Source organism: Canis aureus, chromosome 38 (genome assembly GCF_053574225.1).
Source record: "Canis aureus isolate CA01 chromosome 38, VMU_Caureus_v.1.0, whole genome shotgun sequence".
Classification (NCBI taxonomy): domain Eukaryota; kingdom Metazoa; phylum Chordata; class Mammalia; order Carnivora; family Canidae; genus Canis; species Canis aureus.
Genome location: NC_135648.1, coordinates 20685924 through 20709583, shown reverse-complemented (window position 1 = coordinate 20709583; position 23660 = coordinate 20685924). Strand labels below are relative to the sequence as shown.

At 34.1% G+C, this 23660-nt stretch overlaps 1 protein-coding gene across 9 annotated transcripts in view; it reads left to right on the top strand.

Annotated features, from left to right (window-relative positions):
• KCNT2 (potassium sodium-activated channel subfamily T member 2) overlaps positions 1 to 23660 on the top strand; it is a 374999-nt gene that overhangs the window by 262920 nt on the left and 88419 nt on the right. For all 9 annotated transcript variants that reach the window (XM_077887107.1, XM_077887110.1, XM_077887105.1 and 6 more), the window contains 4 exons: positions 146 to 375; positions 8230 to 8443; positions 11200 to 11305; positions 15173 to 15345. In XM_077887107.1, the coding sequence (XP_077743233.1) occupies positions 146 to 375; positions 8230 to 8443; positions 11200 to 11305; positions 15173 to 15345 (723 nt within the window). The remainder of the gene's footprint in view (positions 1 to 145; positions 376 to 8229; positions 8444 to 11199; positions 11306 to 15172; positions 15346 to 23660) is intronic.

The following is a 23660-nucleotide window of genomic DNA, read 5'->3' as shown; positions in this document are numbered from 1 at the left end:
AATGCTCTGATTTGGGGTTTTAATTTTTTCTGCTTATTAATAATTTACTAATTTTCTTACATATGTAAACTTAAAAACAAACAAAAAACCCAAGAGCTTTGCTGAATTACAATTCTTAAACTTTTCATTTATTTTTTAAATTAAGGTTTGGAGTCTGCTTGATTGGTGTTCGGAGGGAGGATAATAAAAACATTTTGCTGAATCCAGGTCCTCGATATATTATGAATGCTACAGATATATGTTTTTATATTAATATTACCAAAGAAGAGAATTCAGCATTTAAAAACCAAGACCAGCAGAAAAAAAGCAATGTATCAAGGTCATTTTATCATGGACCTTCTCGATTACCTGTACATAGCATAATTGCCAGCATGGGTAAGTATAAATAATATGAAAATATCATATTTCTTTCTTTAAAAAGCATAATAAGTAACCTTCAATGTTTGTTAAAATTTCAAAGTCAAATTTCAAAACTAATTTGTGTGTATTTAAACTTGACGTAACTAAGTATACAGAACAAAGGTTGTTAGCTGTTAAACTGGTAAGAAATTAACCTAATTAAAAATTATCAAAAACTGTTTCATCTTTCTGATTAGGATATAAGCACCTAACACTTCGATTTTTCTTTTGTAAATTATCAATAGAAACTATTTCAAATATTCTCCATTTTTTACAAAACTCTTCTTCCATCCTGTATCTCAGTCTCACCATTGAACCTGGCTTTTATGACACAGAAGTAAAAAAAAAAAAAAAAAAAGAAGAAATGGATCCAGACAAATAAGAATTTCCTTTAAATGTGCTACTACACTACCTTTAAACCTACCAACATTCAGTTTTAGACACAAGGAAAATACATTCTTTTAACTTGTAATATTTTTTAAAAGACATTTATTTATTTATTTTAGAGAGAGAGCAAGTGAGTAGGAGAGGGGCAGAAGGAGAAGGTGGTGGAAAGAATCTCAAGCAGACTCCACGTTGAGAGCAGAGCCTGACACAGGGCTTGATCACTCGACCTTGAGATCATGACCTGAGCCAAAACCAAGAGTTGGACGCTGAACTAACTGAGCCACCCAAGTGCCCCAACTTATACTATTTTAAACTTCACTTGCACAATGGAGCCATCTCTTTTACCTGCTCTGGGACCTCACTTTTTACTTTAATTCATCCTTATTTTCTAACTTTTTTTTTTTTTTTTCAAAATCATTGCCTCATTTCTCCTTCCCTCCCTCATCTCTCTCTTTATGTCTCTGTGTATTTCTTTCTTCATAACTCTATACATGCTCTCTCTCTCTCTCTTTCTCTCTCTCTCTCTCTTTCACACACACACACACGCACACACACACACACACACACACACATGGACCTCTTGGCTTGACATCTTCACAGGTAAATTCCTTGAAGGAGCTGTCTTTAGTTGCTGGTTTGAAATCTTACTGTCCCCTTATGCCTCTACCTGATTTAGCCTGAAATCTCCAGTCATTATATCAGTACTCTGGCAAAGCCACCAGTTTATTTGTCATGAAATCCAGTGGACAGCCTCACAACAGAGGACAGTGTTAACCATCTTCTGCTCCCATAGGTTGACCTTCCCTCCAAAAAGTGATGATTCTCTTATATAGATCCTTAACTTAAATTTCTCTTCACAACAATGTAGTAGTTGTTTCTGTCTGGATGCCTCATAGGAAAAACCAATACAGCACATTCAAATTGAACTAATCTTTCTGCCCTTTTTCAAAATCATTTCCTCTTCCATTCTTTTGGCTAAAAAATAGATGACACATTTTAATTTGTAAAGTCACAATTCTGACTTTTCACTCTTCCTCTCCTCTCATACCTAAGAATTCACCTAATTCTATTATTTCTTAAAAATATTTTATTTATTCATGAGAGACACAGAGAGAGAGAGAGGCAGAAACATAGGCAGAGGGAGAAGCAAGCTCCATGTGGAGAGCCCAATATGGGCCTTGATCCCGGGACTCCAGGATCACGCCCTGAGCTGAAGGCAGATGCCCAAGTGCTGAGCTACCCAGGTGTCCCATCACCTACTTCTATTAAATCAGATCATTGAGTAGCTCCAAAATCATTCCCTTCTTTCTGTCCATTGTCTGTATGATCATGGTCTGAGAATCCACCATCTTTCCCCTCAACTGCAGGATCATCCTCCCAAGCTTCTCTCCATGCTTCCAGGCTGTCCTGCACTCTTCTCCACCTTGCAACCAGAGTAATAATTTCACATAATTTTGATAGTGTCATTCTCTTACATAGATCATTTGCCTTACTGGGATGCCTGGGTGTCTCAGTTGATTAAGTGTCCAACTCTTTATTTCAGCTCACGCCATGATCTTAGAGTTGTGAGATTGAGCCCCATGTCAGGTTCCATGCTCAGCAAGGAGTCTGCTTAATATTCTCTTCCTCTCTTTCTGCCCAATCTCCTACCCCCATGTGTGTTAATCTCTCTTTGTCTCTAAAATAAATAAATCCATAAAAAAGGAAATCATTTGAAATGTTTCTTACTATCCTAGGGGGAAAAATCTAAATTTTATAATATTACATGGCTTATGATTTGTATGACCAAAATTTCTTGTTTGTATGAGGCAATCCCAGGATAGTCCAGTTTATATACATTGTCCTGATGTCATTATTGAAGACTATCCTGACTTTCACGAGTATCCTAGTTTAGAAGATAAATCTCACATTTAAGTTTTTTTTTGTTTGTTTAATAATTCCACTTTAATTTTCTAGTTCTGTATTTTACTATTTCTTCAATTGCACTCCTAAATCCCAATCATACTAAATTCCTTTCAACCTTCACTAATGGTTTTTCACCACTGGACTTTAATACATGAGGTTTCCTCCAACAGGATCTACTCCCCAGCCCCCAACTTTGCCTAGGTAACTACTTCTAATCCTTTGTATCTCAGCCTCAATATTATTCTTTATGAAGCACATTTCACGGCCCTGCTTGGACTAAGTTAGGTAACCCTGTTTGTCATTGACAAAGCTTATTATTTTTCTTCTATAGTAGTCCTAACTCATTTTTTTCCCATTATTAACAATTATTAATGGAGTACCTAATATGTGCTGGAAACTCGTATTTGTGATAAATTAGTGAACAAATAGTTAAAGATCCCTAGCTCACAGAGCTTATGTTCTATCACAGGGAATACTGGAAATAAACAACACATAAAAGAATAAGGAGATAATTTAGTGTATTAGAAGGTGATAAGTAATAAAAAAGAAAAAAAGGAAAACAGCTAGTAAAAGGGTTTATGAATTCTGGAGAGACTGGATTTTTAATTGAGGTGGTTAGCAAGCCTCATTGAAAAGGTGATATTTGAGAAAATACCTGAAGGATATGAAGGAAGTAGCCCTGTGGATGTCTGGAGGAAGAACATTCCTGACAGATAATAGCTACTACAAAGGCTTTATGGGAAGCTTGACTGGGTGCTTTGGGAACAGTAAGAAGGTTCTTGTGACTCAAACACAGTGAGCAATGATAGGTTATAGGAGATGAGGTGGAAGAGGTAAAACAAGACAGATTGTGTTGGGGCTTTTAAACTCAAAGTAAGGATTCTTGTTTCTACTCTGAGTGAAAGGGAATTCATTGCATGTTTTAAGCAGAGCGATGGCATGATCTTGCCTATGCTAAACTATGTTTCAATACAATTACTTTGGCTGCTATTGAGATCCTTGGTTTGCCCCAGGGATCAAAGTATTTTCAGGTGGAAGTGATGAGAAGGAGAAATCCAAGTTTTTTGGTTTAAGCAACTAGAAAAAGGGAATAGCCATCCATTGAGGTGGGGAAGGCTTGGCGGTGGGGGTGGGGAAGGCTTGGCGGTGGGGGTGCAGGTTTGATAGGAAATGGTTAAAAAGTTCAGTCTGGGATGCACTGAACTTCAAATGTTTATTAGATATTGACAGGAAGATGTCAAACAGGAAGTTACATATCAAAGTCTAGAGTTTAGGAAAGAGATATACATTGAAAAATTATATTTGGGGTTCCTGAGCTTAGTATTGTATTTAAAGCTATGAGACTGAATGAGATCATTGATGGAATGAGTATGGATAGAAAAGGGATTAAGACAAAGGACTAAATTCTTCAGGATATCAATATTAAATATCAGGGAGATGAGAAGAACCCAGCAAAAAGAGACCAAGAAGGAGCCAATGGCAAGGTAGTAGGAAAATCTGGTGAGTGTGGTGTCCTAGAATCCAAATGAATCAAGTGTATCAAGATAATGGAGTGATCAGCTATGTCTCCTGCCACTCATAGTTTAAATAACATGAGAATTGAAAACTGGCAACTGAATGTAACAAAACAGTGACCACTGCTCTTTCATTGGCTTGGTCATAGAAAATGGCAGATCAGAGCGGTTTATGACAGAATGGTGATAGACCAATTAGAGACATCATGTCTGATGTCTCTCAAAAATCCTTGCTGCAAAGGGATGCAAAGAAAGGAAGAAAGGACTTCGTAACCATGGTGGATGTACAAGGAAGTGAGAGGGGCAAGGCAATCGGGAATATATTTAAGAGAATGAATATAATGATGGGCCTCACCTTTAGGTCAGGAAGTACAAAGACATCTTTAGCTGAAGGAAACAGAAAAGGTAGTAGATTTACAGATTATAATTTCAGTGGGAACTAAAAAAGGAGAGAATTGGAAGGAGAAGAGGCAAGTGTATGTTTCAGAGAATGAGATGACAAATAGAGCTTACACGGAATAAATAGTAACTATTACAAGTAAGGTATGACGGTGAGAAAGAATGGTGGAATAAAAGCCCGTTAGTGAAAGAAAGGACAAGGAACTAAGTCTGGAGCATCAGAAGGATCATCTACAGGTATAATGAAATAATACTTCTACATGTAGAAAGAAATGTCAAGACTAAGGACAGACATTGTACTGAAAGGACTAATGCAGTAGCTAAACTATCCAGGCATATTCATTTGCATTGATGCAGGTAACAGGTAGCCTAAGAGTTGAATTTAAACAGGGTTTGCTTGTGCCAAGAATGTAAGGGAGCAAAAATGCGTCAAGGGAGCCAAGAGTATATGCAAGCAAATAATCATAATGCTTAAATATGGAGCTTAAGATGGGTAAGAAGACAGAACATGAAGGGAATGAGGGAGACAATTCAAACTTGATATCATAACTAGAATTGAAGTTCCAGAAGAGTGCAACTTTAGCTGAAGTTGAGACACAAATGAGAATGCCCTGAAAAGATAGGAAATAGTGGTGGTCAGATGATGAATGTGTGAAAGTCAATGCAGTAAGGCTATTATTGGTTATAATGAGGTCTAAAATGTGACTGCAGAAGTGTGGGGCCTCAGGTGAGAACAATTTCCTTAATGAATTTGAGGAAGTGAGATCTTGGGTGTGGAAAGGTTTACTTATCTGTATTTTTAACACACTGGATGAGGCAGGAAGAGTGTTATGAGTTGAATTGTGGCCACGAAAATTCATATGTTGAAATCCAACCCCCAGTACCTCAGAATGTGACCTTTATTGAGCTGAGGTCTTTTACAGAAGGGATCAAGTTAAAATGAGGTCATTAAGGCGGGTTCTAACCCACTGTGACTGGTGTCCTTATAAGAAGAGGGAAGTAGAAGACAGAGATACATTGGAGAAAGGAGATACAGGCAGAAGATGGCCATCTGCCAGTCAAAGAGTGAGGCCTGGAACAGACCCTTTCCTCATAGCCCTCAGAAGAAACCAATTCTGCCAAACCTGGATTTTAGACTTCCAGCCTTCAAGACCTTGAGGCAATAAATTTCTGTCATTTAAGCCACTTGGTCTGTGGTACTTTCTTATGACAGTCCTGACAAGTTAATGCAAAAATAGTATTGGAGAAACTGACTAGAAAGAAGCATTAAGAAATAAGTAGAATGACATAGGATTAGTCACCAAACAAAGCAGTAAAAGATAGTGGTGATAGAATCCCAAGCTGGGATTTCAGAAAGGATAAAACGAAAAGGGTCTGAAAAAGTCAATGACAACACTGAAGGTATTTACCCAACTCCAAACCACCTTTCTAAAGGTTGAGGGGAAGATGTCAGGGAAGAGTCAATTTTTATTACGGAAAGAAAATGTTTAAAAGAAAGCTTGTTTTTGTAATTGTAACTGCTTTTTGAATTGTGTCTTCCCTGCTAGATTTTTCTCATGATCATATCCCCCATGTCCATCTTGGGCCCAGGTATCCATGTTGGCAAAATAATTGGAAAGTCATCATTTTTCCCTATGTTGGGCAGAAAAAGTGATAAAAAGGTAGTTCGGGGTGATTTGGAGTCATATATATTTGGGGAGTGGAGTTAAAAAATCACAATTCTTTGGGAGGAAGTAGGAAGGGATTTAATTTGTAAGACAAGAAAAAGGATTAACTTCATATAAATGGAAGTGTTTCCGTTTCCTTCTAAGCAGAAATAAAGGGACAAAAATTTGGTAAAACTCTCATGTTTGTTTGAAGTTAGGGAATTAAAGGATTTCTTCTGTGATAAATTCTGTTTTCTCTCTGAACTCAGCAATGTGGTCATCTGCAGGGGGTAAATGTTATACAGATGAATTTTAACTTAAAACCTTAGGATGTAAATCATATATGGTTTTTCTTTATTTTTGTAAATGAAATTTGTAAAATTTAATTTTTAATCAATTCTATACACCTACTTAATGGAAAATTTAATCTTATTTTCTCCAAGGATCCTCATTCACCTCTCCCATAAAGATAGAATAAATTTTACCTTTCCTCTGGTATTGGAACTGCTGAATGCTGGTCCCTACATCTTTTTCTCATAAAGAGCAGTTCTAGGCCTGTTCACATATGCCCGTCACATGAAGGCTTTCCTACCGACCACTGACATTCCAGGCTTCCCTTCCCTCTAATCTGAATTTTGTGTACAGGTCTCTGAAACTTGACCCCCAAAATTTATTCCCGTTTTGAGGAGTACTCAGATATTCTCACCAGACTTGTGCTACCTACTCTCATCCTCAAAAACATTTCCTGTTTTTCCCTCCTCTGTGGGGACTTGTAATTGCCTCAGAAGTTTTAGAAGTCAGTTGCCAACCTCTCTTTCCATGGTACTAGGAAAGAGATGCTAAAATCCATTAGTTTTATTCCCCCTTTAAAAACTTCTGCTATAACAGTAAAGGAGGTGGCAGGGTCAGAGAGTGAAGAATATTTTAATAGGTTTTTCAAATGAGACAAAGTGAGGTCTAAGGGCTTTTAGAGGGATGACCAGGTGTCATTGAGTGTAAATGAAGTGAGTGATGGTGAAATATGATGGCACTCATGGGTTAGATTGTATTTTCTTCAAAAGGGGAGAGACATCAACTTTCCATAAATTGATGTTTAAATTAATTTTGAAATTCCAATAAAAAAATTCCAAAGGAATTTATTTCTTCTATTTAGTGTTGACTACCCCTAAGTATTTGAAAACCTTAAGCTATTTAGGTTTGCTGTTGCTACTGATTTAAGGTATTTTCATGGCTTGTGAACTCATTATTGTTTTTCCAGTCAAAAATCAAATATTGTGACTAAAGAATTGCCTTCCCTACCACCTGGTGAAAATCCTTCCTCCTCCTCCTCACTGTTCTTTATCATATCATTTTGTTTTATTTTCTGTATGGCATTTATCATTATTTAAAACAGGTTTTTTTTCCCCACTTATTTGTCTACTTGGTTATTTTAAAGATGAATCCCTATATGTAGAGGTAGTATTTCATTCCTGGCATATCCCAAGTGCCAAAGGATGGTGTTTGCCATGCACGGGTATTCAATAAATATCTGTTCAATGGATATAAAATATTAATTGTTCTAATACTAAAAAGTGGTTAAAATCAGCCAAGAGAATAATAACTCAACAAAATGAGGGAAAGGATATAATGAGAAATCTACTATATTAAAAAGGACAAAAAATTTTGATTACTTTTAAATAAATGTAAATTGAAACAAGATATTTTTTTGACTTTAAATTTCTAAGTATTTTAGGATCTCACAATTCTCATGTTTTGTGCATAGAACTAGACTCAGCAAATACACTTTTGCACAAATGCAGAATCTTTTAAATTCATGTAGACAAAAATGTCCACATGGGAAAGAAATAAGCTTTAAGATTAAAGGATAAAAATAATATATTTACCAGTTATACTGGTTGTATTTCATTTTGATCATTAAATGGTTGATTATCATATAGGTGATGAATGCTTTGAAGGATTTTTATGTTTCATTGTTGCAGGTACTGTGGCTATAGACTTGCAAGACACAAGCTGTAGATCAACAAGTGGCCCTACCCTGTCTCTTCCTACAGAGGGAAGCAAAGAAATCAGAAGACCTAGCATTGCTCCCGTTTTAGAGGTTGCAGATACATCATCAATTCAAACATGTGATCTTCTAAGTGATCAATCAGAAGATGAAACTACACCAGATGAAGAAATTTCCTCTAACTTAGAGTATGTTTAGATACTCTACAACAGTTATAAGATTTACTGGGATTTGTGCTACTATGGGACAATGTCCTTACCTTTTGTATATTCCTAGAATTAATTCCACATACTTCTACCAAAACACCCTTCCTATTAGCCAGTATCTCTGTTACCTATAAAGTATTTTAAGATCTCAAATTTCTGAAAAAAAAAAAAAAAAAAAAAAAGATCTCAAATTTCTGGCTTCAATATGTGTTTCCAGGATCAGTTTTATCTAAATTATTTTTTATCCTTAAAGAAGAAAATACATAAATCAGTATTTTCGTGATATAAGATGCATTTTCATGATTTCGTGTTTTTGTTAATTAACCTTTAGTTTATTTCCTTCCATGTCTATATTGAAGTTTGGTCAATTATTCAATGACATATAGCACAGATTTCCTCCATTAAGCTCCCTTTCCTTATCTTAGCGTTCAGTAGTCTTTTTAATATGGTAGACATCAATGATATTTTGAATGAATGAATACATGAGGCACTAGATCTCTTTACTATGCTTTCATAATTTATAGTGCCAGTGTACATGCTTTAATCACATTTTAATCTTCAGTAGAGTTTGTATACTTGTCTTAGTCACATATTATATTGCTATTTCTTGAGGAAAGCACAGTGGTCAGCAGTCGTGACTATGGAGTCTGAGTTTGTTTCCCATGGCAGTTCCACCTTATTACTGGTTATGTGCAAGTGACTTTGATTAAACAATCTGAATCAGAGTGTCTAGATCTGTAAAGTGAGTACAATTACTACCTCATAATGTTCAGACGTAGATTAACTGAGATAATGGGAAAGTGCTTAGGACACTGATTTGTGCTGAGTAAGCATTCAATGAGTAATAATTACTAGGAGGTGTAGTAGCACTAGTAATAGTAGTGGTAACACCATTTAGACACTTCTCCCGATATCTTCCATATAATAGATGTTCAGTTAATGTTTAATTGACCTAAAATGAACTGAAACAGAATGAAACTTTAAAAAAAATCCTTCTTTTAATCCTTCATACTTAAAAAAAATTATTATAGGGAAGTTTGATGTACCCACAGAACACAATCCACTCTCCAAGAAATCAAGAGTACTCAAATATTTTTATGAAATATTGGGAACAAGGAGAAGTTTGACTGCCAGTATATTTCTAGAAATGATGTTGTGTGGTGTGATTGAAATTCTTTCTTTACATGCCCTTCTGAAAATATTGAGAGGTGGTTTTTTTTTATAGCAAACTGAAACTGAAAAAGATTAAGTAATAGTGGAGATTATCAACTTCTAAATTTGCAAAATGTGCAACATTTTACCCTCTGTGAAAAACAGTTTAAACTAGGTTTGAAATTTCTTGGTTAGAAGGCAAATTTTTACCAAAAAACAGTTTTCATACTGGATAAAGGAATCTTGCCACTACTAAATTTTGTTTTATTTCTTAATTTTCACATACACTGCTACTTTTTGATAATTTTATTCTGAAAATTATACAGCTGTGCTATGCCTTTAAGTGGCTACTTTCATAAAGTCAGCAAATAATTATCTTTGATAATATTTTAAACATGATTCCAACAATATTTTGTTTTTAATGGGTATTTGAATAATTAACTGTTTATTATTTTGTGATTATGCATCCATGACTAATGAATTTTAATGGAATAAATCATAACAAGTCATTTTGCTTTAAATGTGTTTTATAAAAACTAATATTGTCGGGCAGCCCCGGTGGCTTAGCGGTGTAGCACCACCGTCAGCCCAGGGTGTAATCCTGGAGTTCTGGGATCGAGTCCCACGTCGGGCTCCCTGCATGGAGCCTGCTTCTCCCTCTGCCTGTCTCTGCCTCTCTCTCTCTGTGTGTCTCTCATGAATAAATAAAATCTTAAAAAATTAATATTGTTACTTAACAAATCTTTCTAAATATTTTAAATGAAGGAATAGAATACTTTTTCTAGAAGGAAACAGCTAGTAAATATTTTAGACTTTATAGACCATATAATCTTTGCTGTACTTGCTCAACTATTTTTGAAGTGTGCAAGTATCCGTAGACAATACATAAAATGAAAGAGCATGAGTGTGCTCTAATAAATCTTTACTTGTGGATATTTAAATTTTAATTTCATGTAATTTTTATGTGACATAAAATATTCTTCTTTTGTTTCTTTTCCAACCATTTACTTTAAAACATTTTTCTCAACCTTTTAAAATGAAACAAACAAACAAACAAACAGGGAGATCCCTCGTTGGCTCAGCGGTTCCCGAGTCCTGCATCTGGCTCCCTGCATGGAGCCTGCTTCTCCCTCTGCCTGTGTCTCTGCCTCTCTCTGTCTCTCATGGATAAATAAATACAATCTTAAAAAAAAAAAATTAGGGCAGCCCGGGTGGCTCAGTGGTTTGGCACCTCAGCCCAGGGCATGATCCTGGAGACCCGGGGTTGAGTCCCACGTTGGGTTCCCTGCATGGAGCCTGCTTCTCCCTCTGCCTGTGTCTCTGCCTCTCTGTGTGTCTCTCATGAATAAATAAATAAAATCTTAAAAAAAAATCAAACAAATACTTTTAATTCATAAAACCAGGTGATGAGCCAGATTTGGTCCATGGGTCCTAGTTTCCTTATCCCTATTTTTAACCGTTTCCTTTTCAAAATGTAATTGCAACATAAAGAGTTGCATCCAACTTTATCAAAATAGAGACACATGGGTATACCTTAATTGTCCAACTTTGTGAATTTTATTCAAATATTTCATATTGTTTTACAGATATGCTAAAGGCTACCCACCTTACTCTCCATATATAGGAAGTTCACCCACTTTTTGTCATCTCCTTCATGAAAAAGTGCCATTTTGCTGTTTAAGACTAGACAAGGTAAGCAATTGTTATTTTCTCTAAAATCGAAATTATGGCATTTTGTAATTACATATATTTAAATAATTTTGCATAGTCTTTTAACTAAAATATGTTTAAATAACATCTTTTCAAATGTAAATGTAATACATAAAATGATGAATCATACTTTCTTAACTGTACTTAAGATTACCCAAACAGTACCCTTCTACTAAAGTACTGGATGAGTCAGTAACAGTCATGTTTTTAAAGAGGAAAAACAAAGGTGCCAGAATCTTAAACCTATGAACTCTCAGCATCCAGAGTCTCTCAAAATCACTTTGGCCAAATGCGCACTATTTATTTTGCCAGGCATTTTTGTATAAAAACTTAATGTGGAATTGCTTGGCGGTGAAATTAGCTAGTCTGTGTGTTAGCCACAAAGATTCATTATTGACTAGATTGAAAGCTAGGATCAGTGTCCTGGTTACTACTTCCTTTCTTAAAGATTTTATTGTAGTTCTTGATTCTTGCCTTGGATGTTCCAAAGGACCCATTCAAAACAGAAAGAGGACAAGGATGCAAGCTTTTTAGAATCTCTTTCCCAGTAGGGCTGTTGAGCATGACCTGTATAAAAGCTTGTTCTCTTGATGAATGAGAAAGCAGGTGAAAAGAAGATTCTCAAACCCCTCACTTCCCCAGAATTAAAATGTGCCACTAATTCTAACCAGGAATTTATTCTTTTACTCTAAATTTTGGAGTTAATGAGAGTTTAAAACCCAGCTCTCTGCTTATAGGCTTTGCAATCTGGGCAAATAACATCACCATCAAATTTCAGTTTCCGTATCTGTAAAATAGTTATAATTTTAATATAAGCCTCATTGGGTTCTTGTGAGAATTCTATAAATTAGTGCAAGCAAAAAACCTAACACAGTGTCAGGAAGTTAATGAGTAGGCACCAAACGTGTTCTGGCAGTATTCTTGCTATTACTGTTTTTTTTTTTATAAGATAAACATCATGAAGCTGTTATTGTCACTCTTGAGGAAGAATAGCAGAACATTAGAAAATTTCTGCCTTTATCTTTCTGAAGTTCTTTTTTTTTTTGTAAATCTTTGCCATTGCTCCCAAATATTCCTTTGCATCCATTAAGATGGACAGTTCCATCTCTCAATGTTTTTTTTTTTTTTTTTTTTTAACTGTCCGCAGTATTTGATAGTGTTGACTAGGTGTGTATTTTTGGTAACATTGATAAATCTTAAGCTTCAGAACCCTTAACCTGTATTAGCCCCTTCTAAGAACCTGTGACTAATTTTTAAATTTTATAATGTTTGTGTTATTTTCCTTAAAGTGGATTCCCCAAGCAACAGAAGTTTAGACCCCACAAAACCTGGATTCACTTCTGGTGGCACTTTACTTTTTAACACAAGATTCAATAGAAAAAAAACCTACTGGGAAATCAAAGATGGAAATGATTGATCTCCAAGCAGGGAACCTGATAAAATTGAAAAGCTGAACTTTCAGAGATAAGGATTGATGAAGGAAAGATAGAGAGGTTCTTTTAAAGACAAATACTCTGAACTGCCCTTTACCATATCAAGAAGGCAAAGTTTCTGAATGTTGTTCACTGGCTGCTGACATCTGGTATTATCCTTTATCTATTTAGCATTAGTCTGTCTGGAGGTGGTGGTGTGTTATATAAATGAATGCTTATTTTGCAATCAGGAGATGGGATTATGCAGCCAGTCCTACTGCACCTGGGAAGTGTGTGAGTTGGGATTACTTGCCCAGTTCATTCTACATCGGTATCAACAAGCTGGTTCCTGATCAAGATTTATCAACAGTAAATTCCCTGTTTTCTCCTTGGTTTTTTTTTTTTATTTATTTTTATTATTTATTTATTTATTTTTTTGTGTATTTATTTATTTATTTATTCTAATTGAGCTACTTGTAAATCTCCTAAATTAGTTCTTTTTCCTCATTTTATCTCATAAATAATTGAAGTTCTTAATAATCTCAACATCACTTGTCACTCTTCTCCTACCATGGTGGCAGATCCTACTTATATTCGTAAATCTCCAATCATACTTCTAATGAAGCCTTATTGTCCACCTTTGAAAAAATAATTTCCCCTTTTCTTCATTCTTTTTTACATCTTAAACTTTCTAGATTCATTTTCCTACTGATTACAGCTTTTAGAAGTTCTCTTACTAAAATCCTATTAGTGTTAAATTTTGTCAATTTCAATTTCCCTAGAATTGTCCCTATTCTTGATAGTTTTGCTGGGTGTCCATGTCCAGGATATGAGTTTTCTTTTTCTTTTAGCACATTGGGATTTTATTAACTGCCTTTTGAGTTCCATGTTGCTTTTGGAGCAGTAGGCCATCATTTAGTCCCTGTGGGTGATCTCTCTCTTTTGTCTGGCTGCTTTTAAGATATCATTGTCTGGTTGTTTTACACTTTAATAACCATGCATATGAAGCTGGATTTTTATTTATTTACTTGAATTAGGATTCACTTGCTTTCTAGAACCTGGATTTGAGTGTTTCATTAATTCTAGAAAATCCCTAGTTAATATTGACTTAAATAGGGCTTCTCTTTGATACTCTTATTTCATTTTAGATATTCTGTTTAAATATATGTTAGACATTGTCACACTATTTTCTAAGTATCTTAATTTTTCAGTATTACTTTGTATCTCTTTTCTTTTCCCATTCTTAGTAGTTACATCAACTCTGCTCTGCAGTTGAACGGTTCACATGCATCAAATGTGCAATCTAATTTATCTTTTGAGTTTTTGTTTTTCATTGTTATTTCTTTTAATATCTACCTGAATATTTAAATTACTTCTTGTTCTTTGTTCATACTTTAAATGTTCTCTTTATTTCCTTGAATGTAGTAAGTGTATTCACTTGCTGTTCTGAATTTAATAACCGAATTTGTAGTCTTTGTGAGTCTAATTCTATTGTTTATTGTTTCTGCTGACTCATGGTGCCTTGTTCCCTACAGCATTTTGTAATTTTTTTAATTAAAGAATAGAGGTAGAGAATATCCCAGAATTGGTGATGAATCCACAGAGAATCGACTAATCTCAACCCAAATAAAAAGAAACCCACATAGAAACATAGAAAGATAAAAAAACAGAACACTAAAGCAGTTCTCCATGCAGATAACTTAGTTTAAAAGAATCTTTGTTTAATAATGCTAAATCCAGTAAGTACTAACTCCCTAGAACATAGCAAAATACTTTCAGGATAACAATGAGTTTTTGATAGTGTATTGTTACTGTTTTGTTGTTGTTATTAGCATTGGTGTTTTACATTTGCGTATTTCTATCATTATCTTGCCAGCTCAGGTATACATTTAGGTAATTGAGGGTTTTGTTTTGTTTTTTAACAACAAAGTAAATCTTTTCGGTATCCATACTTTAGATATTCAGTACTTGGAATGTTCCAAGGTTATTTAATTATAAGCTTACTATACTTCTGGAATTGAAAGACAGAGGTAGATTTTTTTCTAGCTTTTTAAAGCTATGGCTGACAAAAATTGATATATTTAAATATATAGCATAATGTTTTGATATATGTCTACACTATGATAATTTTTAAATACAGATATCCAGATGTCATTTAGCAATATGCTTTAGTTTACAGTAGAACATGTGCACACTCATATTTTGACTTTCTTCTTCCACATCAAGCTACACACCTGCAATACATTTGTCTTGTCCATCCATTTCCTGAAATGGGTGGGGAACTGGGCATAGGAAAATGTAATTATTTTCAAATTTATTTAAAATAAAGGATTTACTAGATTAGATTAATTTTACTTTTCCATATATCTTGAATTTTTCCAGCAAATTTTAGTGGAGTGTAAAAATGGCATTTCTTTGTATAATTTTTCCTCTCTAGAGTTGCCAGCATAACTACTATGAGGACGCAAAAGCCTATGGATTCAAAAATAAGCTAATTATAGTTGCAGCTGAAACAGCTGGAAATGGATTGTATAATTTTATTGTTCCTCTCAGGGCATATTATAGACCAAAGAAAGAACTTAATCCCATAGTACTGCTTTTGGACAACCCGTAAGTATATTTTAAAATACCCAAACAAGACAAAGAGTTTTTAATATTATATCAAAAAATAACTTATTCTAATTTGCTTAGAGTATTTTAAATCAGATACATTATGGCAGATGATTCATTGGGAGATATATTTTGTGCTATGCTGCAAAACAATCATTGAATATGGTTGTTTCACAAATACTACTTAAAACATCACTGGAACACTTTGAGCTTTTTATTTAAAACTATTTTGCAAGTGGTCATCACTCAATACCAGTGGGAAACAGGCCATTGAAATAATTACAGTTATTTTCCTTAAATTAATCAACTAGCCTGGAAATTTTCTGCCAAAACTGGACAATTTTTTGTCTTTCTAAAGAACCATTAATTACCAGCCAAGCATTAATGATCCATTCTTATGTTATACTATGATACATCATCATAACTTATTATGATTCTTCCACTGTTAAAACATATATTCTATAACATAACATGAATAATTAATGCTTTACTGTGTTCATTTATTTTGAAAATGTTGGATTGATATACTCTTGCAAAATAAGACTACCTAAGCGTTTAAAAATCCTTATGCAAATATAAATGTAGGTCATGAATGGCATGGTCAAACCCATTGTATCCTAAAATTATGATATTCCTCTCTGTGAGCCAAAATTGGTAGCAGATGGTCCTTAGATCAATACCATATTTTAGGATCCTCCAACACTCCTCTTAAATTCTAAAGTGATGCAGAATTTCAGGATAAACTAAATGAGGCCAAAATCTGTTGCCTTGTCTCTGCCTTTAAAATTTATCAAAAGAAGTTCTTGAAAACAAAAATATCTTCCCACTATAGTATAACTTTATAACATTGTTTATACTAAATATACAAATATCAAGACACTCATTGATGCATCTTTTTTTAGCATCATTATCACAATGATAATCAACTCTAAAACTTGAGAACACTCTAGAAGTTTCAGTTGAAGCATTTTCAGATATGATGCCTCAGTGACTTTCCTGATACCACTTTGGTGTCCAAGGAAAGGTCAGGTAAATTTAGGGCAGTTATGGGGACAGAAACTTGGACACATGGTCAGAAGAAATGAAAGCTTAATGAAACAAATCTTAGGAGGATGAAAGTTGGGGTGCTGGATGGCTATGGCAATGGCAATGAAGTCCTTGTAAAACACCTCCAAGGCCTTTGAAAGTATCTCTAATTGTAGAAACTTTCTGGCAGGAAACTCAAAGGAACTGGCTGAAGTGGCACACAAGAAATGCTTAATTGACCTTGTGAATTCTAATGCATCAGATTTTCGCTCTTTTTGCTTATGTTGTGTCTGTTCGCTTAAGACAGAATTTAAGGCAAGGGCATTTACAAGTTGATTGTCTTAGAACATTCCCATTTTATATGGCTTGGATCAGAGTGGATCCACTGAGGCCTCAGAATACAGAAAGGAACATAGAAAGAGGCTGGAAAAAGTAGAGCTGTGCTTATAGCATCCCTATGGCAAAGCAGGGTAAAAACTGGTCTTTCCTTTGCTTTACGTTATATCAGGGTAAAATTTCTTGTTTTAGTGTGTAAATTTGATTGGATTCCTGGATCCAATTTCAATGTGTGTATGTGTTGGTGAGTGGTTCCTCACATCTCCAATAAGCAACATTTGAAACACCAACCAGGAGTCCTACAATTCAAGTAGAGTCTAACACTACTAATATCTAGATTAAGGGTTCCACAGGGTAAGGGCTCAGTCCTACAGGATTGCTCCCTTCCCTTCAGAAGCCAGTCACAAGCTTTAGCTTATCACCCATGTTTCTGACTGGCCAGCAATAGATTGGAGGTTCCAAAGGCCCCATCCTTGGACATTGGACACTACTTAACAAGTCCAGGATGTTAGCTATATTTCTGACCAACAGACTAGAAATCAGTTCCCTACTAATTTCCCTAGAAAGTAGTTTCCATTAATTTGCTAAAACAACTTATGGAACTCAGAGCAACATTTTACTTACTGTATTGCTGGTTTATTATAAAAGAGTATAACTCAGGAACAACCAGATGGAGGAGATACATAAGGCAAGCTATGGGGAAAGGGCAAGGAAACTCCAGCTCTGAGGCACCACTATTTCCAGATCTCCATATATTCACCAACCCAGAAGCTTCTCAGATTCCTTCTTTTGGGTTTTTATGGAGGGGTCATTACTTAGACATAATTGGTTAACTCATTGGCCATTGGAGGTCAAACTCAAACTCCAGCGTTTCTCCCCTCTCCTCAGAAATCAGGGGATGGGACTAAAAGCTCCAACCTTCTATTCATGGTTGGTTCCCCCACAGCAAGCCCCCCAAAAGGGTGCTTTCCAAAAGTCATCTCATTAATACCAACCCAGTGTGGAGGAAAAGGGCTTGTTATGAATAGCAAGATACCTATTTCACTTTTATGACTCTGAAGCGATATCAGGAATGAGGACAAGACAACAAAGATGTTCCCATTGATCTTATCCTCAGGAAATTTTAAGCATTTTGGGAGCTATGATCCAAGAATTATGAATGATCTGAATGTTCAAATATATATTTCTTATAAATCACAATATTGCACCTCCCAAAAGAATCTCTCTCTCCAAATTTTGGAGTGGTATTTACTCCCTGGAATGAAGATGGGCTCTTCTCTTTTTAACATCTGTTCTTATTAAGTAATGCCATCTCAGCATCACTAATCCCCCTTTCTCCATCTCATTATCCCATTGAACAGGTGGCAGGGGCTAGAGTTCCTTAACATGTGTACCTTAGGTAGATTTTTGAATGGCTATAACTAAATTAGTCCTCTTCATCTGGTTCTGAATAAACAGGTTGCCAAAATGCCCAGTTACTGATGGATTGGTTGATTCATTGATTTGTAATTTAGAATTATAAAAGCAAGTGATTGTTTTTATAATCTTAATTCCTGAATCTGGTTAATTATAAAAAACCCTGAAAATTCTGTTTCTCTTAATTACTGGTAAAATGGTCAATAGTTCTTTGTAAATCTAGATGTAGCTTTTATCAGAGAGTATTTTGTCAGAATAACATCATAGAAATCATTTAATAAAATTAATATTCTTTACTTCTACCCTCTGTTCATAATAGTAATAATTGTTGAACATTTACTACATGTCAGTCATCACACTAGACACTTTACCTTTGTTTTACATTTTATTCCCCTTAGAAATATATCCACATCATATAGTGATGATTTATTCTCAGAGAGATGTGCCAAGTAACTTAAGATCTCAAAGTTCACAACTTACAATGATAACATTTAAATAAACCAGCTTATGTCCCTTTGTTACAATACTCTTATTTTATAGGCAAGGAAAAACAGACCAAAGAAATTAAATTACTATTTCTAGAGTCAATTCTAGGATTAGAACTTTCTATATAATTCACAGTGCATTCTTATTTCAACTATAAGATCTTGCTTAACCTACAGGTTTTTGATATATGTAAAAAATACATTGTCAATTCTTTTTAGTAACAACATATTTTAACTTTGGATTATTTTGCATTACAGATTTTCTTGGTTTCCTGACTTAGATTTTGGACTCCCCAACTATTCCCGTGTTGTTGTTTGTTAGATGATTTTTGTGGGATTTGACTTTTCAGTCAAAGGATCAGGAGAAAAGTACATGTTTATTATCTTCCTGAGTACTTCCCAAAAGTGGTATCTAACATTTTTATTTGTTGTCCTCTGCCCTTTTGGTCAAGAATGAGGAAACAAAAACTAAACACTAGTAAATAATGTTCCAAGAGGTTTTGTGCAATTTTTTTTAATGAGATAACTGTTGCTCTGCCATAATTAGTATTTCACAATGTATCCTACAATGTTACAAAGAAATATGTTGCTTTCTTCTTCAAAATACTTCCATGTTATAAGAAATAATACACTAAGAATTGTACATACTTTTATTATTAGTTTAGTGGGGTTTGACTTTGTTTTAAATTTACATGAGCATTGCTGAAAGTAATATTCATTTCATGGCTATTTAGGAAATTTAGTTGAAAGACCAATTAATTCAATATAACAAATAAATAATAACAGATGTCATAAGTATGGGATTTAAAAATGCAAATTAAATTGATAATATTCACAAACATGATATGTCAAAACAAGTGTTTATAATGTTTCCAAATAGAAAGCCTTCTAGATCTCATCTGGTAACAAAGTGAAACCCAGTCACAATGGAAAACATCTTGCCCTTGATACTGGCTCATAAGAGGTGGTCTGAGTTCTGATTGCGTGGCCATCTGTTTTGTTTGTTCTGTTGTTGTGCCATACTGATTTTCAAAATTTTGATTACCACCCCAACCTTAAAGGTCATCTAGTCATCTGATAATATCATTTCATATTAAAGACAGAAAAAAAAGTCAAAAGCTTTGGAATATGTTACTCAAAACTACATAAAGTTGAAGTACAAGAATCCAGGCTTATGTTCCTAATTTTTACATCTTATTTACACAAACCTTTTTATTACATCAATCTTCTTTTCATATATAGTGTCCAGTAAACTTTGGCTTATTTCAAAAGCAATGATAAATTGATACATCAGAGTCCTTATTAAAGACATTTAAACTTTAGACTCATAGATCTGAGATAGGGTCTAAGCTAACTTACCTTCTTGGTTAAAAGCCTTTTGCATGTTATTAAGTTTCTCTAAGCCTCAATTTTCTCATTTGTAAAATGAATAGAACATTTATCTTAATAGGCAATGTTGAAACTCTATAAGACAGTGTATATGAAGCACTAGTGAAATATCTCACTTAGAAAAAAGGCAGTCAGGAAATGTCAGTTTCCCTTCTTCTACCAATCAAAAAAGTGACATTGTCATTTTTCAAACTGATGAGTGGATTTGGGTGAAAATCCAGTTAACAAAAAAGGGAGATTTATTTTAGGCAGTTGAAATGAAACTGCTTATATATTTTCCAGAAAGAAATAAAGTACTTAAGTATACTTAAGTATAGAATTATGAAATGCTAATAAAATAAACTTTCACTACATTCAATTTTTGAATTTGAAAATCAGAAATTAAGCTCATTATAGTTATTAGTTCAGTGAGAAATAATGATCTTCAACTTTGCAAATCCATGCAAATCCACAAACCTTTTCACTTCCTAGCAAACACTAGCTAATTACATTTGAATATAAGGGTAATTTTTATAATGAAGGCTTTTGTAAGAATATGATGTTTTAGACTCATAAGCAGTCATCTTTCTTTTTTTTTTTTTTTTTGAGATTTTATTTATTTATTCATGAGAGACAGAGAGAGAGAGGCAGAGACACAGGCAGAGGGAGAAGCAGGCTCCACGCAGGAAGCCTGACATGGGACTCGGTCCCGGGTCTCCAGGATCACGCTCTGGGCTGCAGGCGGCGCTAAACCATTGTGCCACCAGGGCTGCCCAGCAGTCATCTTTCTTAATACAATCACAGTTAGGATGGTGATTAATGATGTGTTCAATTTTTTTTCTGTTTGCTATCATCAATTTTTGTGCTTGCAAAATTTTATTTTATTAACTAGTTGGATTCAGCATATTTTGTTTTGATCTATGCATATGTATTTTGTGCTAGACTATTTTCCTGTTAGGTTTATCTTTTATTGATTTAAAATACTTTTTTACATGTTAATAAGCAAATATGATCTGTAAATTTTGTATAAGCATATTTTTCAACATTTGTTTCTTATATGTTAAAATTTTTGTGATGAGGTTTACTGTTAAATCTGCAATTATTTTTACTACTTTTCCATAATGTAATTTCTTTTTTTAAAAAGATTTTATTTATTATTCATGAGACACACACACACACACACACACACACACACACACACACACAGGCAGAGACATAGGCAGAGGGAGAAGCAGGCTCCATGCAGGGAGCCCAATGTGGGACTCAATCCTGGGACTCCAGGATCACGCCCTGGGCAGAAGGCAGACACTCAACAGCTGAACCACCCAGGCATCCCTCCATAATGTAATTTCTAACATAGATAAGTCTTCTCTATTTAGCATTCAGATTAAAAAGTACATATACTTTATTCTATTGGCATTAATGGCTTTATTTTTCTACATTCCATTCTTCATCTGTACTTTATTTGGGGGTATAACATAAGAAAGGGACATTTCTTATTTTTATTAACGTTTTATGTTTTTGTTTCATGTTTTCTATGTAAAGGTTATGCTTGCCAATTAACTTTCAATATTAGAAAGATTAGTCTATTAAGAGCCTCTGATATCATTTATGTTACTCATTAATTACTAAGCAGTTTAGCGACATGAACACTGTTGCCAATTTATTTAAATGAGTTAACATAATACATGTAAATGTACAATTACTGTATTCTTGATATCTCAAGTTTCATTATGAACTATCTTTATTGATAGAAGTAGTAGATAAATTTATTTTCTATACAAGTTACATTTGCAAAAAAGTATGGCATATTAGACTCCTTATGTTAGATATGCTTCATCAAGAGTATATATTTACCAGGTTTCAAGGGCTTGATTTACCTTGTAATACAGTTAAATTCATGTAAGGATGAACCATGCTCCACAATACAAATGCTGGATTAATTTCTGAGTATGTAGAAGATTGCTTTGTAGAACATCGTAAATACACATTTGTGGCAGAATCGTGTAGGGCTAAAATTCATGAATTTCCTAAAGGAAGGCAATAATTTAAATTAAGTAACTTTAGTGATTCATACTGGATAAAGCAACAAAATACAAAGGCCATATTTTCAATTTTAATTCTAACAGAAAGGTTGGCTTAAAGTAAGGACTTAATTTTGTCCTCAGTGACCCCAGTACTACTTATTACACAGATTTTCAATATCTTTATTAAGTTCAATTATTCAATAACATTTCATCCTGCTCTACTAGGCTTTAAATGGGGAAGATAGCATAAAGAACTTGAAATCATCTGAATTTAAAAGAATGAGTCAGATTAAAAGTGTGGTTTTTCCAGTCAGGGTACATATATCTGTAATTGATAATGAAGGATTATGGACCCATCTCTGCCACCTAAGGTATTGAACTATATGCACTTTATCTGACTAAAACTATATGAGAGTAAAAGGAGATGAAACAAAATAACAACCAAAAAAAGATACAGGCAAAATGATGTTTCAAATTGCTGCAAAATCTCAGTACTGCCCCAGTCTTGTGGCACTTGTATCCTCACATGTGCTTCTATAGTCATGAGGTAGGGTAAGAAAGAGACATGTGGGTTTGAATCAGCAGTGAGAATGACACTTCTAATTTTAAGAAGCAGAGCAGTGCTCAGACAGAGAACTAGAAGGCACTATAAAAAGATTGCTACTGGGACTGCTACTATTTGTTGAAGAGAAGATATGTCATAAGCTTCAAAAATATCTATATTCTGTGATCCACTAATATCCCTTCTATGAATGTTTTGGAGTAAATGGTTAAAAAACTAATGCTGGAAAATGTCATTCAAAGATGTTCATACCAGTATTATTTATAACAGCTAGATATTGGAAATAACTTCAGTAGCATAAAAGTGAAAATAATTATAAATTGAATAATTGAGGACTTTTAAAATGAATTGTGGTACCTCTATAATATGTAATAATATACGGCCTCTTAAAATGACTAATAATGAAATTTAATGATGGGAGGAATTGATCAACATTACAATAGTGGTAGTCTTTGGAAGTTCATCTTTTTTCATTTCACTGTATTGTGATTTCTTTTTCTTTAGAGTGTAAAGGGATAAGAGGATGATAAACAGAAAGGAAATAAATCAGGGAGGAAAAGACTTCATCTAGCTGGGGTATTTTAGGTTCTACACTTCCCTTTCCCTAGAATTTCTGTCACTTTCTCTTTTACTGGCAAACATCCAGATTAAATATAACATCTGTGAAATGATCCCTAATTCTGCCTTCTGACTGCAACCTATTGTTTATATTTTCTGATTAAAACACATACTGTAATTGTGTGCTCTTGTACGTGTTCCAAAAATTGTATTTCTTATAGTACAAGGTTAACACAATATGCCTTAATATATTGAAATGTCTGTTATATTAAATGTTTTGTATATATATGTATGCTGAATGAATAGATACATTAAAGAATTAATAACTTTATAAAATGAATACAGTAGATTAAGTGATTTTTAAGGAAGCATGCAGGTTTATGATGGTTTCCTCAAATATGCATATAAGTAAAGATTTCAATAAATATTTGCTCAACAACATGTGGAGTAAGTCAATTTTTAAAAAGTGAATTACTTCATTTTAATTTTCTTTAATAGATTTGTTACATGGGTGCATATACTATGTTTATTGATTGA